The sequence below is a fragment of the Gnatocerus cornutus genome, chromosome 10 (genome assembly GCF_029298725.1).
Source record: "Gnatocerus cornutus isolate USDA-ARS CGAHR chromosome 10, icGnaCorn1.1, whole genome shotgun sequence".
Lineage (NCBI taxonomy): Eukaryota > Metazoa > Arthropoda > Insecta > Coleoptera > Tenebrionidae > Gnatocerus > Gnatocerus cornutus.
The window spans coordinates 7150599-7171519 of NC_142242.1; the positions used below are offsets into that span (position 1 = coordinate 7150599).

A 20921-nucleotide genomic window follows, 5' to 3' on the forward strand; every position below is an offset into this window, starting at 1 on the left:
TATCACCTATAATTTTTACTCCAAAACTTTTCTTTTTTGTCTCTGTAGGGGATCAAACTTGGAGTAATTTACCCAATTTCTCTTTTTGTATGTGCGTACAACATATTGATTGTCAAAACTCTTGTTGCTGTTTCCCCACTTCTTAAATCTTCAGATAAAAATTCGCGAAAACGCATTTAATCATTTCGAACTTGAAAACACTCTTTAAATCTGTTGTCCAAGTTATAATCAATTTTAGTTAGAAAACATTTTTTATACAGGGTGTGTTGTTTTCGCTGATAAACTTGACGAATTCATAAAGGCAGGCCTTAAAAAAGCATAAAAACGTGGTTGTTATATCAGTTTTACTTCTTAAGATAAAAGCATTTGTAACAAGCAGATAAATACCTCCAAAGAAAATTTATTGGATCAATTCTAGGTGTTGACAAATTATCAAAATTACAATTTATTCCCAAACACCAAATTTTTCTAGGTAATCCTAAAGACCGAGTAGGAACAACAGAAAAGACGGGGATTTATGAATTAAATGTAAAGATTGTGATCAGAAATATATTGGGCAAACAAGAAGGTTAATTTTAAAAAGGTTCAAAGAGCATCAAGCTCATCTCAAATTTGAAAGGTTTGAAAAATCAAGAGTTGCCCAACATGTTTTTGACAATGACCACCACATTGATGAAAGTTTCTTCGTTTAATTAAAAATGTAAATAATTGTAAATTTCTAGACATTTATGAAAGTCTAGAAATATTTAGGAACAAAAATGTAATAATGAACTCAGACAACGATCCCATCCCCCCTCCTCCCTCTACTCCCTTCTACCTGCGCCAAAGATTGCGCGTCGACAAGCTTTTAGTATATAAGGACGAATTATTTGTTAGTTTTTAGTTTAATCATCAGAGCGATGATGATAGCATTGCTATCGAAACGCGCGTCAGCATTTTTTGTCAAAATTTGGTGTTTGGGAATAAATTGTAATTTTGATAAGATAAGTACCATTTTATTAGGAAATTCAGTAAACTTTAAAGAAAGCTGTAACCATAATAATGAAGTTTTAAAGCATTTTACAACGAATGCAACCATTTTTAATAATCAAAACGTCGTCATTACTAATGGGTATTGAAAGTGTTAAATTTAAAAAAAAAGGTTGTGTGTACAACATGGCAACACCGTATAATCACATCTTTGTTAAAAACATATGAAACTACGGAAATTGCAAAATTTGCTTTACAATAGTCAATGAAATTGACTTTTGTTAGGTTTTCATTTTCTTGTTTGCATACATTCACATGGTAGAATTTTCTGCAAACGAGTCTTGTGCAATGTACCCAGTGCTTGGGAAGTGCGATGGAAATTATGAACTATTTATTAATTCGGAATTCAAAAATGCAAGTTACTAAGTAAGAATCATTCAAATCAACCTTTATCGGTACACAGGTAGTAACAGTGTTGTCAAATTAGCTCAGTAATACTACTCAATATCTCAAGAAATATGCTATTTACAAAAATAATTTTTTCAACAATACTTTATATTTAACTTTTCAAACATGGTGGTGGACAGTTTATCCGCGATTTACGACACACCCTGTATATAAAGTGGAAAGTAAATTAGTTGCATCTTAATTCCAAAATATTGGTGAGCCATGAGTAAAAGAATGGTAAACTGAATCTTGCACTTGACCTCGCGTTTTTCTGTGCAAACTTAAACTCATAGATTGAAAGGCGGTGCTTAGGTAGTTCTAACGCTTTTTGGTTAGAGCGGACTACGTTAAAGTCGACAAAAATACTCTTTTTTTCTGTGTGCCGCTCGAATGACAGTGAATTGACAGGTCCATTTCTTGGTGAAAAGAGCTCTAGTTTAATCTTTGGCCCTCGAAAATTTTTAGGTTTTTTTAGAGATAAAAATGATGCATTACAACGGATTTGTATGTAGTCACCTCGGTAAAAGTGCATGTGGAGCCTTCATATCGAATACTATAAATAGATGGTATATTTATATTAACAATTCCTTTTGATGGAAGTATTTATTTAATTAGAGGATTAAAAAGTGTGGAAGTACGAGACGGTATTTGTGAGTTCTCATTAGATTTTTATTATTCAATTAAAAGCATCTGGTCGGGTGATTTTTTGCTGATGAGAGCCGCATGTATAGGTGCATAAAAAGCAAATAAAATCGGTTTTCCTGAGTCGATGAAAGAAGTCCGGGATGTGCCTTTTTGAGAATTCACGCGTCAAAATCACATGGAAGTTTAAAAATCTCATCAATTTCAAATTAGAACGGACGTCTGTGTCGGCAATTGCTTCGGGGAATCGGTAAGCGATACCGGTAGCTGGCAACATGCTAATAAGTGGGTCTTCTGGCCTGAGGTGTCAGTTCGAAGCTTTCGGTGGCGCACTTGTGTGCCAGACTTCGTATGCAAATAGACATTCATCCCTTACTGTTCACCGGATACAACAACGCTTCGTATCTCCTGTAAGGCTTCTCTCTTAGTTTCTTGAAAATCATTTATCAATTGCCTGATTTTGGATCATATAGTTCTGAACTCGGCCAAAAAAGTCGTTTCAAATCAAGCACAGAGACTAGGATTTTCTCCGCGAGAAGTTATCGAAGATCGATACGCCAAAGCCATTAATTACAAACTTATGCATGATATGGCAGTTTCTTGTCAGTTCCACTGCAAACAAGTCTTTTCTAAAGCGATATATCAAGATCTTCTAACTCGTTGCAAGGAGCCATCATGGAAAAGATACGCAACAAACTTCCCACTTATTCTTTTCAAAAGTAAATGCAAAGGAAATAACTCTTTTTTTCATTAAACAGTTGCAATGCGTCTTAAGAAACACGAGAAAATGTCAACATACTAACAAAGGGCATATCTAAGTAGTGTTATTTCCATTTAGTGCCTCAAAGAAGCAGAGGTATGAAACATCTCGGAAAAACGTAAAAAAGAGAATTTGAAATAATCTCAGCTAAGCGTCGCTTCAAATTAAGTATTTTGCATTGTGGGTAGTTCTATGATCTACGAGCCCGAGTTTAATACCCAATAAATTGCATTGCGATATATCGTGCTGCTATAAATTAACTCGTGTTGTAACTCCATACATCCTGCGTCCACTAAAGACGACGTTAAAAAGGGTGTCCTAATATAGCAAAGCCGTTTCCAAATGATTTATAAGTGGTCGAGCTAATCTAATTTCACGAAATTAGTCAAGGCGCTGAAAAACTGAAAATGTTTTGTGAGAATCTGAAATTCTATGCCATTGTGTTAATTCGTTTTAATGAATTCATTAAACAATATTGGTACGTGTTAGAATAGGCCCGCTGAAGCAAAGAATATCGCGTTGCACACTCGGCTGAAATTGCCAAACAAAAATGGTTGTGTTTGCTTAAATTTCATGACCCATTTAGTTCAGTGAAAGGAAAAAGCGAGAATTTTCCGAGGGAATTCATTATGACGGAATTAACATGTGTCGTATGGTAATTAACGCCCATTGTACAAAATGCGGTCCAATAAAATATTCCAGAGGTATTTTTAATTCAACATGATTATTAATAAATGATTAAATTTCTGAAGCAAGTGATTATAGAGAATGGTGTTAATAAATCCACAGTCTCGTTACATGCGCGTTCTTCATAAATCATCAGTTAACAGGAACTGCGGGGGCCGTATGGTTTAGTTAGCTCTGACAACTATGTCCAATGGACTCTATGCTGTTGTCGGCTCCAACTTGTACTTGTCTGCTCTCCTTCGTCGACATGCCACAAATTCAGACTCTCCAGGTATTACGAATGCGATCTACGAATTACAACTGTTACGAATCAAGTTAAACCAAGAAGGGACCTTTTACTGTATTTTCATGCGCGGTGGTTTGTCGTAAAACGAGAGGGATTTGCGTTTATACTATGTGCTCCAGGTGACAACAGAGGCGCTCCCTTGCAGCCCTCTAAATCGCTCAACATGTACTTATATCGCACATATGCCACAACATCACTCTAATATAACATTTTTATACCTTGCTTGATGTATTGAGCGATATAACTCGACAAAAATCTGTTTAGGAAACGCGAGAATTTTGTGCAAATAAATACTTCCTCTCTAATTAAAATTGTAAAGAAATGATCAATCAAAGATATTAATAAATTTACAGACTTATGATACCCTAGAAACTTCGACCTTTTTTTCTCTAAAGCAACATTCTTTATTCGCAATGGTTGAGAGGACGCGTTTTACGATATGTCATTCTAAAACGTTAAGATAATGAGAGTCTCCGAAGTCTGTAGGTCAATGTGCGGCATTTTATTTGTTGAAATGCAAACATATTTTCTTTATTACTTAATTATACAATCGTAACTAGAGTACGTTTCTTTGTGCGAAGGTCAGTTCTACTTTATATCTGTAGTAAACAACAAGACATTGCGCTTTTAGTGCTTGGAATTGATTTTTTGATGACAGGCTGCCACTGAACTAATGAGTCCTTCTACGTTGGTTGATATTATTTGTGTCACATTAATAAGTCGCCCTTCTCCTTAAATCCGAGTCGCTGACAAATAACATTATCAAAACCAACTCTCGAGAAGCAAAACTAGCGTTTCTGTTAAAAAAACGTTCCCCGGGAAAGAGCGCAGAACTAATAATTATGTAGCAACGTTTTGTTGGACGTACTCCACAATTTCTCTGAGTGAACTCTTAATAAAATATTTCAAATAAGATTGCGCAATCAAGAACAAGAACTAATTATGGAAGTCTGAACTTTTATTATTATCGCAGCTGTAAACTTTCAATTTAAACTTGATAAAGGTCTTTAAGGTTTTATTTTAATAAAATAATTGCACTTTGCTCTTCATCACGATAAACGATGGAACGATTGTATGGTTGCAGCTGTCGATAATTCGCGATCTGAACTATAGCGCGATAAAATATGAGCTACCGATAAACTAGGACTTTTCCCTTTCGTTGGACGAAACAGGTCAGCAAAACTAATTCCTCGCTTATCCAGATAGAGCTTTCAGAAGTAGTAAAACATTTCACTTCCTTCGAAATGCAAGACTTAATGGTTCTGATATTAGTTTCATGTTTGAAATACAATAATAGACTGCATGCGTGACCGTCAAGATTTCTGAGCTTCGGGAACGGAAATGGATTAAAAACAATTTACTCGATCCCGAAGAGGTGATTTATTACATGATTATTTTATACTGCGTGTTCGAATCGTTGAAGTTTAATGAACGTCCAATTTGAATGGCGTCTACGAAAAATCAGTGTTTAAATTATTTCATTACGTTATAATTGGCATTCAATCTGCATACATTATACGCAGTTGCAATGTAAACAAAATTTATTGGGATTTACGAGTGCAGTTCATATTGAACTTTTCAGAAGTCATCACTTTATTGACACTTTATTACTACAATTTCACGATTATTGTTGTTTACTAATTATAGTTACAATTACATGCTAAATCGAAACTAACATTTAAATTATGGACAGCTCATTAAAGCCCGTACAGGTAGTGCAGGAAATTATTGCTTTTTCTGTTTTTATTCAATATTTTTGTTTAAAAAATTTGAATTGTCCAGGTTGGGTCACGTCTTGTTCATCTGTTGTGTCTGGCATATTTTCAAGGTCTGTCTAGCGGGGATAAATAAACATAATCTCCGAATTGGTCGTAACATACAATAATAAGTTTTATGACATTATTAACATTAACGAAGTTAGGAACTGTAGCCCAACCCACAGCCTGTATTGTCACTAATTTAATAAAGACAGGCAGCTATCGGAAATGGGCACAATTTGTGCACCACTAAAGGTGAGGTTAAATTTAGATGATATGTGGATCTCCAATTCCACACACAATATCACTTTGAAGGGTGGGCAACCGAAAGTCAAAGGTAAAAGTTCTACATTTTGCTGTTGAGGGCATTGTTGTTAGTTTTTGAAGCTGTATGATAATGGAGCGGTGGTGTCTCTATGAAACGGTTTGCAAATTGGAGTGGGTGTAAAATTTCCAACCCTCGTTCCAGCTGTCAGGCGACCATTGACTAGAATAAATCGCGACTGGCAATGATGAAGATGGGATATAAGATAAAGCTGTGATTCAGAAAAACGGTAGAATCTATAAAAGAGTTGTATTGTCTCTTGAATTATACATATAACATACGTCAAGTTGTCAAAGTTTATTGCTATTTCCATTGTGGTAATAACTTCTAAATGTAAATGTTTTATTTACAGAGACATACTAAGTGCGCGTTAGCATTTGTGAAGAATAACAAACAGGTGATAATTGAATTAAGGACCGCAGTTGACTTATTGATTACTTATCGTCCGGCAGTCTTCGCATGTTCGGGCTAGTTAAGTGACTTTTCGGAGAAGAAATTTTGGAAACCTTCTTTGACCTACTTTGTTCCGAACAATTTACTACTTTATCGCCAACGTTTTCGAAGCTTTTAATGACCTGTGTATTCTCACGGGTATTCCGCTACTTTTCCTAAAAAAGGTACGGTCCTAATGGTACACATATATACATGTATATGGCCTATACCACCCTGCTTTAAACGATAATCTGTTTTGGGAGGTCCTGCAATTGCAGCCTTTCAAGCGGGATAACAAAAAGATTAAATTTACGCTGACAGGGCGGGTAGCCCACCTTTCACAATGTGTAACCCAAATGAATAATCACGAGAAAAAATTTTCATCGCTTTCTAGGTAAACATTTGATAGAGTTGAAATTCCACGAAACTGCCGTTCTCAGAACTTTTCTCATGTTTTCTTTCAGTTTGTTGGTATGTATATAGAGATCCAAGTGTACATGTGAAACGTTATCACCGGTGTTATGAATTTAGTCCAATGTCAGATGAAATTTCAGCAGTTTGACGGAGGAACAACTGTGGCGAAACGGGACGTGATTCCTTTATATTCACAATCTCTAGTTGTTTTTCTCAACATGAGTCACATAATATGAATTTACATTCGTGTTCTGCAGATTTTTTATAGAACTTGAGTCATTGCGACCCTCAGATATAAGGAAACGAGGAAAAGAATTACCCGCTTTGAAGTTTCCAGGTTGCTACCCCATTTATCATTGACATACGTTTGTATTACAAATGAGAAATGAAAAAAAATCTGTTTCTCTCTGGTAATTTGCAGTTTGGAGGTGTAATTAGTGATCAGGCGCCCGCAAATCGCGGTCTGCCGAACTATAAATTGTGATTACCAGCTGGGTTGTAAACCTGCAAGGTCGTCTTTTCCAGAAGTGTTTTTTCGCCAATTTGTGACGAAAGTTTGTTGTTGAGGAATCAATAGATCGCACTTAGTTTTTTAGTTCTTTTATCGAAGTCGGTCGCGCGGTTTTCGTTTTGTCTTCGCGTTTGGTGTGTGCAGTTTCGGAAGTGAAGGGGTCTGAGTTATTGTTGTCCGCCTTGCGCCGGTGGTCCCGTTGTCGAACGTTTGAAATTGGGTGTGTTGATATGTTGATTGGTGGTCACCCATTGTGTTTGTTAATTGCTTCGGTGGCCCGGGCACGAGTTGAATCCTTAAGAGTCTTTATAATTGAATTAAACGTGTCGCGGCATCCGGAATGCGACCGGGCAGCCCCTGAACCTTGCCATATCAACAATATAAGATAATGAACGCCTATTCCTGATGAAGAGTTGGGGGACGAGGGGCGCTAGGGTGCAGACTGCAGCACAAGTACAGCACGGAGTCGCAACCACAGCACTCGCAGTCAGTCGGAATCGTGCCTCTGCTTGGAAGGCTGTAGCCGCTTGTGTTCGCAATGCGCTCACTTTTCTCGGACTTCGTCAGTACACGTCCGCACGCTGTTCTGGTGCATGGTTTTGCTCCGATGTGATCGACTTGTGTTCTCTGTTCAAATTCACAGTTCGCATACATGGATTTTATCATCCTCAAGGTAAGCCCACCACGCGACAAGCTTTCCAAAAGCGATTTTCACTCATTGACACCAACATTACACAAATTTGTGTTGACATGCGGTACAACCACTCATCTTCATATTTAATAAACGTCAAATACCCGCGTTATAATTCCATAATTATCACCATTTTCCGAAAGCTGTTTACAAATCTTTTAAGCTTTTGATTCAACTTTGACTTCCCCGCCTGACATTCGTGCATGCATTTTATAATCCCTTATTAACCGAAGTTGCTTCCGGCACCGCTGATAGTTGCGAATTTGTGTAGAATTTGATCAAATTTTTACAAACTTTGAGTTATTGTGTGTGAATTTTGTTTGTGTTTCTTCGTGCCTTGGTCAATGCTGAAGGCAAAATTCAGCGAGTTTGTAGATTTTTCAACTTTAAACAAAGTGGAAATACGCTGACTTACCTAACAAATTATGAATTTACAAATATTCAGTACTGACTCATTAATTTAGCATTAAAACAGAAACAAGCATTCATATTTAATGCTACACTTTAACGTCTGGTGGGTTTATTCAATTTCATGTAATTCAGCATAAAGTGACTTGTTGCATTTCGCTATCTTTTTGCTATAAAATGTCACAGGTGCTATGAACAATAACGAAAACGACTGGTTCTGTTGTATTGATTCATCTTTCCTCGCAAAAATCGAAATCAAAGACAGAAAAATTGTTGTCGGTCTTTTGACATTGACTTGTTGGTACAGATCAGTATTTATTTTTAATTTAGCCCGTGTTAACATTCTCTGAAAGTAACATTAGGTGATTTATTGCAAACGTCCGCAGCAAAGCAATTAGGTAATAATTGCAGACTAATTAATCTAATGTTAGTTGTGCTAATTTGTGCAATTATTTCAGTAGAAAACTTGTCATTCGCAGTTTCAGTTGTTCTGCATATTAACAAAACAGGGAAATTGCTGTATTTTAAACTTGTAATAAGACCCGTCATTTCATTATCAGAGCCAGTTCAGATCTATTTCATTAATTTTCCGAACTCTTAGCGACATTAATTTGTGTTTTGTCGGAGAATTCAGTCCTACAAATTGAGATTAAAGTTATGATTAATTGCACTGAAAAATTTTGTTTGCTTCGAGTCTTTTGATGTAAAAGGGTTTTAATAAAGTCAACTTTGCACCACATCGGTTATATCTGTTAAAAATACTGAACTTGAAATCTAGTATGGAGATGCGGATTTATGGGAGGATTTGAAACAAATAAACTTTAGTCGGCCTCGATTTGATTCCCCTTCAAGTGGGAAATTCAGGTAGATCCCCGAAGTGAAATGTCATGGAATGCTTTTGATTACTTGAATGCGGATTAGAGATGACAAGTTTATGCTTTAGCTTCTAGACTCACTCGCTCATTTACTAGAGGATTTTTATTGTTCGCTGGTGAGATTCAATACATATTTGTTTTATTTGAAATTCCTCGTTGCCTTATAAATTTTCAAGCACGCTATTGTGAAGCGAAAAACATTTCAATCCACGCATCTGTGCGCTTTAATCACGTGTTACTTTTTGTCTTAAATTAAAAGGAAGTGAGTACGATCGTAAAATTAGTGTTGCCGTGGCAGATAAACGACAAAAATCAGTGTAATAAAATGTCGGCTGTGAAATAATAATGAAATTAGAGATGATGAACTGATGTGACAGCATTTTTAGAACAGCCACCGAAATTTTTATAGCTCAATCAGACGGAATTTTCTAATTTTGATTCAAGAATAATTAAAACCATCAACATTTACTCGCCGTACCTTGTTGAGTTCTGCGCTAATTTATTCATCGGTTCGTATTGTTCAGAAGTGAAACTACACAGGTAAGAACGATTTTGTAGTACCGTTAAACATCTTCACAATTTCGTCGGTTTACTTGTTGGATAAACGCTGTAAAATTGCAGTTTACTCTGTGATATTATTTTACACAATAGGTAATGAACGTTACGTTTGATCAAGACGGTAGTTTCGATTGTTTATTGTTTCAAGATTGAGTGAACGTGCTCTCCACAACCAGCTAGTGCAAGAACATCGCTCTTAACATGTTATTACATCCTCTGATTTATTCGTGTCTAATGTTTGGTCATGCTACAATCTACAATTAAATTCTCATTGTTAGAAAACTAGTGTAGCAGAGCATTTATACTACCGATTTATTAATGTTTATCAATGTTTGCTAAAATCGTTCTTTCTGTCTCCAGTTTTTAATACAGACATTCCTGTTCTGAGTAAAATGACTTCATTATTTATATAATTACCTCCGATAAGCTGGTCGTTTTATTCACGTTATCTGTTAATCTGATAATTATCGGACCTGACTTGACCAGTTTATTCGCATTATCTGTGTTCGTTCCTGTTAATCAAATTTCGCTACCCTGGTGTCATGTACAGATACAATCTCAGACACGATTTCGGGGCAAAAGACAATTGCAGTTACATTTTACGCTATGACAACCAATTTTCTTTATTGCATGTTTTAGAGTTGAATTTATTATTGCTCTTATTTGTACGAGGAACTACTTTACAGGTTTCTAAAAGGGCGTAAGGTCTAAAGTGCTGCAGTTTAAATGGTTTACTTTTTCCGGGTTTTCTAGGATTAAGCAATGGCTGTATCGGTATTTCATCTTATTTCTTGAAAGTTGTGGTCTTCCCTTTGTAGGGATTCCTTTTGGTGCAATAAAATCGGATCTATTATCTGGTTCAAAATTAAATCGGTGTGAGAATTGTGAAATTTGACACTGATGCTGATTGAGAGTTTTTTTTACCAGAGCAGTAGTTCTCACAGTCTCTTGCATTGTCTATTGTTATTTATTGTGAGAGGCCTTTTACTTTCTGTTTATTTATATATCATATTTGATTATGAGTAGGGTAGAATCCCTTCTCATAAAAGTTTGATGCGACTCCAAACTTCCAATTATCAGTAATATAATTACGTGGAATAAGAGAGCGCAAAAGTAATGTTGGCACCCCTAGAAATTCTCAACAATTTCAAAGTATCATCTATCAAAGTTTTTCGAATGGAGGCGGCAGTGTCGAAAAAGCATTCCAACTCTGTTAAAAACTCCCGAGTCTGGCTTTAGCGGTGTAATGCTTGAGCTAATTGGTTTTGGTGGCCGAATGAATTGTCTAATTTCTCCATTAGCTACCTGATAGTGTTGTGGTAAATAAGCGTAGCAATTCAGTGCTTAAAGACACGCCCGAGGATTAGAAGCTCCTTTTATAGCGGATGTGGCACGATTTTCGCTTTGTAGATTTCAATCTCCGGGCGTGCATTATGCATTCATGCATCGGTTATGTTAGCTATCTGTTTCAGGGGTACTTGGTGACACCTAAGAGCGAGATAAAATCTCCCATTAAATCCGCGTCTCCACGGCACGAAAAAAGTGAGGTTTCTCTGTTTAAAAGCAAATTTACTAGGAGCTTTCAGGCAGTATTTTTAACGAAAAATCGGAAAAGTGTAATAATGTCAACAAAATTGCCAACAAATCAAAGAATAAACGGGCGTCCAAACAATCCAAACAAACATCGATCACCGACAAAACACCAAAACGGACTTGCTAGTTCTAGGACTAATAGTCGATGTTAATTCTGCCGGATTGACGGATGCAATTATCGTAATTCTCGAAAAACATTGTTTCCGAAATAATTGCAGCTCTTCCTGTAAAACCGATCTTGTAGCGATATATCAGTGGGCACAAGATCGCACCGGAAAACGCTCAAATTGAAACCAAGCCAATTCGTATAAATTCCGAATTTAAACCAATTTGTTTGAAATCGAGTTTATGTCTCTTTGGGAGAGCGCTTTTATGTTTAATAATTTAAAAATCCGGTGCGGGCTGAATAGTTTTTAATTAAATGATAATTATCGCGGGTTTTTTGCATTTATCGAGTAGTAGTCGACACGGGGGGAACTATTTATTGTTGAATTTCATAGGGGCGAATTGGATTTTTGTAACTGCGTGTGTGTATAGAAGGACTGTCGTTAATGAAGCATCCAACAATAATTGTTCGCGGTTGCATGGCTAACGAAATTAACATTATCAGGATAAAGTAATTTCAGAACCAGCGGTATACAACGTTTTTGTTGATGTTATTTTTCTTTTTTAGCAATAAGAGACGTTTCATGAATGGCAGAATGACAATATTATTGCGATCTTCGCAATTCAATGCAAATGAATTTCGCAAAAGTTTCATTAGGAGAGAAATGTTTTAGATTGTCTTTGTGTATATGTAAATTAACGGTCAAATATTTTACCTCAGACCAGTTTTTCTGTAATATTGTCGCTTCACTACACTTCTTGTGGGGGCGCTGACCCAAATATTCTAATTTAGGGTTGAATTTCGATAACATTCAAAGCGCTTAGTGAAAACGTGGTGAGAGATTATAATCAAGACGCGGCATAAGCGATTAAACAACCACAGTAGCATACTGCTACTTCATTTATCATTGTTCTAACTCTAATCAAAATATTTTGCATGCAGTGACATTCATGAGTGCAATGTTGATAATTCCTTCGCTTTCAACCAAAGCGAATTCTTTCTATATCTGCATATTTCTCTCGGTATCCCTTCTCCAGTTACATATTGAATGATATTGTATCCACATTTCACAGCAAGAATTTAAATCTTAAAAGTATGTTCATATTTTGCATTGTTGTCTCTCAAGCGAAAAACCCTTTAGAGAAGAGTGCAGTCTTCTATGATTTAAATATGCACTCGAGCGATTCGATTTTACGCACGCTTTTAACATCACATTATCACAAATAGATGCAAAATCTCAAGCCCGCATTAAAAAAATAACACCGAAAATGTTTCCACAATTTGTGGTAGTGCGCCATTACCAGTTCAAATTGAAATTGCTGTTTTATAATTAAATGACGAGATACGTGCTTTAAGAACAATTAAACCATCGTGCAGTTTTTATGACTGTGCAAGCATTTAAATCGGAGCAAAAATATTCGCGTTTTCCGCTCATTTTTATTGCTTCAAATCTCCACAATAATACAAGATTGCGGGAGGGTTCCGCTATAATCCATTTAACAAAATCGCTCGGGACCACTTCAGACTGAGATTTCAGCCAAAAACTATACCACTTGCGATTTTTCGTCCAAATGTCAGGGATTATGCGACCACGATGGAAGTTATAAGTGCTCATCAAAGCCGATTTATATATTTTTCAGCCCTTTCTTCCTACATTTTCTGTTCAAATTCAACGAATTATGTAAACAGTAAGTGCATACAATAGTTTTGATTTGTTTTGCTTATGAGTTGTTGATTAATCCTGTCGGGTTTGTTACGATTTGAGTAATTTTATCTTACTTCCCATTTCCGAATGAGCTGTTATTTTAGAGGTTTATGTTTACTAACTAAATTGATCAAGCAAATTTGCATTTGCAGAACCTCCAAACTTCTTTTTTTTTAAGTTATAATAACATGTTGAGCACGAATACAGGTTTGAACGTAAACGGTGTTGAAAAATAGTTTCACAGGAATTTGGGGTTTTTGAAAAAGGAAACAAAAGTATTTCTTGTTGTAAAGAGTGTTTGCGGAGCGAGTTCGAAATTTATTTTATTACTGTCGTCGACATGGAATGAGACAAAAGAATTTTTAACTTAGTAGTGGGAGGTCTGGCGATATGAAAAATATATTTTCATTTCATCGATAAAATATTACCCCAAAGTGTGTTATTTGCATTGTCGGGACTATTATATAAAAAATAATTTACGGAGCTTTATGGTGGTGTGGACAAGGAAATATGATCAAAATAGAATTGTGGGTGTAAATAAATTGTAACAAAGAGGAGGCAAAATTAGCAAATAAAAGAGTTTTTATTGATAAAAGGCGACGAGACTCGAAATATGCGACATAAATACGGGACGTTAGTTTAGAAGACCGACGAAGATAAAACGTATCATTTGTGGTTTCCATTGTTTATTTGTGGCCACAAAGGGTGTTGTGTTCTGGTGACAAATGTCGATAGCTTAAAACGCGAAGTTTAAAGTAGTAATTTTGCTAATTAGTCGGAATTGATATAGAAGGGTACCTTTGTGTTTGTGACACGCCAATGGAGTTGGACATGAGAATCAAACTCAAATTGTCGATTCGATTTCATGGGTAATCAACGAGTAGAAACATGCGAAGCTTGGAAGTGGTTGCATGTGGTGGAGTACGTCATACACCAGTAACGATATTATGAAGTTTTGGTCTATAATTTGGTAGTAAATCGCAAGTTGGTGCGGTCAAAGGGCAGCTTAGTTCAACTTGGGCAAATTTTATCGGAATCTATGAGTTTTGACGGGATGAGACCCGTCCTGTTAAACCAAATGTTTGGCTTAGTTGGCATTAGTTGAGAACTGGGGAGGAACAATGAAATCAAATCTAGTTAACGTGGCTCTGCATGCGAATGTAGAGCTGCCTAGAGCCGAGCTTCGGACCGTTGAAGGCTCAATAAGAGGATGTAGGAGGGCACTGATGCCAAGACAATTTCAGCATCGACGCTGTTCTTTTACATATGTCAGCTGACGATAAATTTAGAGCTTAGCCGGTCTAAAACGAGTTGTTTCCATAATAGCCGAATTAAAGCCGGCGACACCTGGATCGCGGATTTTCAATCTTGACTTTTTTTTCTTTACGATTTCCAAAATTTATTACAGTTTCCATCATTGTCACAAACATTCCCATAATTACAACGCTCCTAACTTAGCATCTGTAATTTGAACAATGAAGCAATTCCCATAAATCTCGTCAATTTAGACAGCTCCCTAGAATTTAAATGCGTTTGTTTTACTCAAATGCGCCTCCACGTACCACTAATTCCTCGATACCTGCGAAACCATAAATCAAATCCGTTTCCCCAATTACGTGCATCAATATTCTTAGTCAACTCAATCGATGATTACAAATTTTCTAATTAATTCGTCTGAATTCTAAAAATTAATAAATACTGCATTGATCTTTCTAGTTAAAAAACTTCCAAGCTTTTTTATCTTGTGCAGAGTTGATCCCACAACTATTGAGAAGTTGAACTCAAACGCACGTTAAACCTCATTCCAATCATTTGTCCTACAACCGCTATCTATGCAGAAGTAATGACTTCCATTTATAGCTCGCACAAGACGGAAATGATTTTTCCACTAAACTATCGAAGCCATTTCACCATTCAAAACTTCAATTATTTTAACCACTTTTATACGAATATAGATTTTAGGATATCCTGTCTTTTAGACGTGCTTGGTATAATCCTACAACGCTTCAAACACCAAAGAATTCACGTCAATGCAGTATTTTCAGTGCATATGCAACGAAATTAAATATTCTTCTCTAAAGTCGTGTTGTAGATGGATGTTGGCAGGACGTGTGGTGTTGGCTGGCTAATAAATGCGTTTCAGAGTAGTAGTTGTGTGTTCTGTGTTCCAAGAACTTGCTTCTCTACTTTTGAAAATAAAATTTGCATGCAAATCATCAAACGCCGTTTTTCTTTTGATGATTGCTCACCTTTGCCACAGTTAATTTAGCTCACGAAAAAATATTTCACCCGAGAGTGTTAATGCAAATCATCCTAGAGACCAATTTTCGCTCCGTTACCGCTAAGTTACGACCTATCTTATCATAATTAAAAAAACAACGTTTTATTTCATTTCCTGGTAACTCCAACGGTATTTCGTGTTTGTCTCCCTTCGGGACAATTGATGCAAAACTGTAAATTTATCAAATTTGTCTTCGCCGATACATCATGTTGTTTTATTGATGATTTGGAGGCCGGATAATTCAATTTTTCCCTGAAAACGTGCGTATAAAGTTGAACGTCGCTTTGACGTCGGATCTTTGACCCCCCATTTTCTTTATAAATGTTTTTATCAAATTCCCTCCAATGTACATAGACTTTATCGTAAAAGTGTTGTGATTCAAATCGGGCAATTTATAAACCAAACAGCGTTTTGCATTTTTCCAAAAGCTCGAGTTGGCAAAGTCGCAAGCGTGCAATTATTTTTCTCTAAAATCCATGGCTTGACAGTTCGTAATATTTTTGTATGTTTAATGGGGGCCGAAATTAGTCAGATTGTTCCGATTTTTCCATTCCCTGATTGTTCCATCAAAATTCCTGGGAGTTTGGGAACTCCCTAAAGGCGATGAGTCATGTCGGCTCTAGTGTCATATAGCCAGACAGACATTAAAACTTGCAATGTTTTATAGTGCTTGACCATTTGGGTCGGTATGAAATATAAAGTTGGACTTTGTGTGCACCGATGGTAATAAAATTATCAACTCTTGAGATTTGAAAGGAGAAACGGGAAAGTGCATTATCTGTACATTTTCAGCAGCTGCTTTCTGTCTCCGCGACAGCTCTTTCTGGAATAAAAATGCGCCGAATTTCTTTCTGAATATCGGCTTTCATTGGAAATGAAGTTTTAAAAAGTTTCCAGAAACGCTTTGCCTTTGCGAGATTAGGGAGGCTTCGGATTGTATGGTTTAATAAATGCGTAATCTCTTAAATTGGAGATTGTGTTTTGAATTGTGAAGTAGCGAAGACTTTGGGTTGTCTGGCATTGTTTAGAAAATGTAAGGGTGGCAGTATTTTCGTAGCTGGAGGTTTGTTAAAAAGTCTGAAGGCATGGCGAAACATGGAGGGTGCATTGTTAGCACGTCTGTCCGCCGCCAGGATCTTCCATCGTCGAATACAAAGTAAGTTAGCGGAAGTGCCACCATCTTCCCTCTTACTACCGAAAACGGAAGTTATGGCAAAACTCGAATGTCTCCTCCAATTCACATTGATTTACCTAGCGACGGAAATTACATTACCGTTATAAACTGGCTAAGCGTCGCTAGTACAACCGGCGCTAGATATTACACTTACACCACCAACTTTAGTTAACAGTTCCTGAAACTTTCGCCTTTCGAACTTATTAATTCTGCAAGTTGTCAAGGAAAAACTCTCGGTACCAAGTCGAACACGCGCTTAATTCACTCATTAGAGTTTCACAATTTATATTGTCATAACAAAACTAGTTTTCCGACTTGTGTTATTCATTTTGCGTTCTCGAATATTAATCGAAAGATTAGCGTTCTCCCCTTTTCGAACGGCTTTGCCAAACTCTCCTGACATTAGATTCTAATTATCACATAGTCTTTAAGCTTCTTATCTCTACAAATATTTTGTAAATAGACCCATTTGATGTTCGTTCACTTTCTCGCTAACTCTTCAATATTCCGCAATCCTTCTCTTTTAAAATACCTTCTACAAACAAGAATTTTTCAGACTCAGCTATATCGCTGGCAAAACCCAATTTTGATAAAATTTGACTCAACTCGTGCGAACAATCATCTCTCACCTTAATTAAAACTTCAATTTATGTTCTTTGCATAAACTAGTCTGTTTCTCCGGTAGCAGAAGGTTTTCATAGTAAAAACTGAAATCGATTTGAAGGCAGCTGGAATTAAACGTATGAAATAATTGTTATTTATTACCACTATAAATTTGTTTAGAAATATTACCGCAAAAATTAAATTACCGTTATGCATAGATTAGATCTAAACGATTATTACATACGGTAAATTAAAATGTCAAATAAGCAATTGCACCTCTGACACTGTTTTTTTTACACATCTGAAATAGCTGTTGTGTTTTCCCCCACAAAAATGCTTTGATGTGTATTTTAAGCATTGTGTGGTATTTTTATGAATTGCTAATAATCGAGGATTGTTAGTAAACCTGAGCAATATCTGGAAACAATAGAATGTCTGCCTGCTGACTCACTCTGTATGTGTGGCGTAATTAAAGAATTGAATGTATTACCAGTCTTGTTGCTCGCACGGTATTCAAATAGCTGCTTTTCATATTTATGTTTTGCCATAAATTTATTCTTAACTTGTACCCAGTGAATGCGGTGTCATATAGAAGGAAAATGGAGCAATGCCGAGTTTTAAACGTTCACTGGATTAGTAAAAATCGTTTTAAACCTCACAAATTTACAACGTACCTAATAAAATTTCGCGTCCGCAATGTGTGTCTTCATTCATTTTTACATCTTCGGAGGTTGTAAAAATAAATCTAGTGTACAGAAATAAATGGAAGTTAATATTTTCAACGTGGTTGACATTCATTTCTACTTGTTTTTCTGATGTGTAACAGTGGAAAGCTATAAATTGGTTGGCCAAGTTGTAAATTGCTACTTTTTCAGGTTGAGAGTTTTGGGTTCAATAAGCCAAGTTATTTTCTTTCTTAGGAGAGCTAAACTCAGTTCTACAACGGCAAACTTCACTAATTATTAGTTTTCAAAACAGAGAAAAATATTGGCCGAGTTTGCCACTTGAGAAAAGGCGAAATAGTACGAAACGGTAATATGTTGTAGGACATTCTGCTCGATTTTCAATTTGTGATTAATCGATATTTTGATGAGATGGAGTAATTACAGTAGCAGCATGTTACCCTTTGAACTATTTCCATTTAGAACATTAAAATAGCAGCAGATAAATCAGACAGAGTTTTTAGTGCGAATTTACGTGTCTGTTGAAGAAAACTTGATGAATTTGTATAATTTTGAAAAGTTTGTTTTGTCGCTTTAGTTACGAGTGTTGCCAACAAAAATAGCAATAGAAACTTTAGCTGTTTAAATAATAAACGCAAAATTGAGCTTTGTAGAATGGGCTTTATCTCTGTTCCTTACAGGGACGGCTATGGTTCGTTTAGAAATGTAGACCCTGAGGCATTTCTGACGTTCACTTCGGTTGCCAAACCAACAAGCTTCCGACTCAAAACATTACAGCGAAATCTAACAACCTACCCTACGTCCTAATTCTGCATTTCGACACCCTAAATTTTCTCATCTACCCCCAAATGCGTACTTCTACCCAACTTGCATAAGTATAATTGGATTTGTGTTGGATCAAATCACGTTTTATTTAGCTTCGTTTAATTATTCGTTGGTATATAAATAAGCGGAGAATTGCAAAGGTTTCGTAAACAAATCGTTTCTTTTCACTCGGAGTATTTCCATCAACCAATGGCCCCTTTAAGCACAAATTAGGGATTTATTAGAACGAAGGTTTTCCTTTAACATGCTTTCCGATACAAAACTCATCAAAAAGTAAAACGTGTAAGCAATAGCGTAAAAATTATTTGAGAAAAGACACCCCATTTAATAAATACCAAGTCGTGCTTTCAGCGAGCTTATTTAGATCTGAACGAGGGAATTCAGGCAGTGATATAAAAGAGGGACAATGAATATCAAGTATAAATGGATTAATTAAGTTGCACCCTTCATGTCTACCAAAAAATAAGGTCTAATTCAAACACAAAAAAAAATCTTTTATAGGACAGGATGAGTAATATTATTAGACCCAACATCGCTGTTTTGACTTCCAGGTACAAAGAGCGGGTCGGATTTCACGAAAATTACAATGCGATTGCCGTAAATCGTAATCCTACAATCGAATAAATTGATTATAGGATTTAATAAACCCGTTCTAAATTATAATTGATTTAATTTAATACCAGCAACGTATATTGCAACAAATAAATCTTTATTTTGCCACAGCTTGATTTTCATTAAATACTCCGCTGCTTTATTTAATAATGAGACAGCGGCATCTAACGTTGTTTATATTTAATCGTTTATTTAGAATTTAACAGTACACGTGCTTTTAAAAATACATACGCACCTATTTTAGTACCAGAGGAGATTACTAGCTATTTTTTTAATGGCCAATGATCGAAAGTAAACAAATATTTCGTGGCGAAGAGGTAACACGTCAAAATTTAGCAAATATAAACTACAGACGATAGAACCTATGTTGGTTCATGTGACATCGGATGATATATATCTTAGATTCACTGCAGCTTCGTTTGGACCACCTAGATAAGCGACGCCCTGCGGTTACTTAAGAGACCAGATGGCAGCGATTGTACACTGTTGCAAATGTAGAAAATGCATAAACATGTGTCCCATGTTTTTGTTTACGAATTTTGACGGCTTTATTGTGCACCGCACTGGACAAAATTCTGCTTAGTTAAATCTGTCAAGATAATATTTGAAGATTAATAATGCGAACCTTTGAACATATTTTTATGAGAACATGCCATCATAATCTCCATATTGAGGTGGTCATTCTTTGTTTCGCATTCGTAACGAAATTTTGATTGTAATGTCAAATGCCATCTGTAATAAAGTAGCGCTTAATAACAATAGATAATAAATGTCATTTAGATTTATTATTTATAAGGCAATAATGTAGAAGCCATCTCTTCCTCCTCTCACTTTCTGACATCTGTACCCGAGGAATGTTATTATTAGATAGTCATGTTTAGGTCAGTTAGAGTTTTATCGTCAACATTCGTAATCTCACAAGTCACACAAAAAAATGTTATGACTGTCAAGTCCTTTTTTGAGTTAATTTCTTCCTTGTTATGTCGGTAGTTTTATAATGTCGCCACAAGTCGATTTAGAAATGATTATTAAATCTGATAATTCAATATTATCCTCGCAAAAGAAAAAATAATGAAAAATCGATTTGTTTGAGGGTCTATTTCTCCGGTTGGAACCGAAAAAAGATTAGGTTTTTCTTTTATTATAACAGGGGAAGAAGTTCAAACTTCCTGTTTACTTCAGTAAGTTGAAAATTAAATTTTACAGGGAATTTTCATTAGCCCTGACTTGGCCGATTAAAACGATTCGATTAGCTTCTGTAATATAAGCTGGAAGATGAATAAGTCATTATATTTACACCGCAATATTATTCTATTACCTCGAAAAGTTTTTCTGCTGTCTCGTTTGAAAGAAAATCAAATTAAACCTACTCAAATTTTCCGCGCTACAAGCTTACACTCTTGATGACAAGCCAAAGAAAATGTGATGGAAATGAGATTTTTTGTATACAAAATTACAATTTCGAGGAGAGAAGCACGTTCAACTATTTTAATTAGTAGCAATCTTTTGATTCTGTTCAGTTAATTAAACAATTGCCGTATAACTTCATTTGTGTTTAATTAACTCTAGTGTTTATT

The 20921-nt window shown here is 35.9% G+C and overlaps 1 protein-coding gene across 2 annotated transcripts in view; it reads left to right on the forward strand.

The window, feature by feature from the left end:
* The first annotated feature begins 7794 nt into the window (after positions 1 to 7794).
* Positions 7795 to 20921, forward strand: part of Slip1 (SLo interacting protein 1) — a 31466-nt gene continuing 18339 nt past the window's right edge. For both annotated transcript variants that reach the window (XM_088047853.1, XM_088047854.1), the window contains exon 1: positions 7795 to 7903. In XM_088047853.1, the coding sequence (XP_087903979.1) occupies positions 7883 to 7903 (21 nt within the window). In that variant the 5' untranslated portion in view covers positions 7795 to 7882. The remainder of the gene's footprint in view (positions 7904 to 20921) is intronic.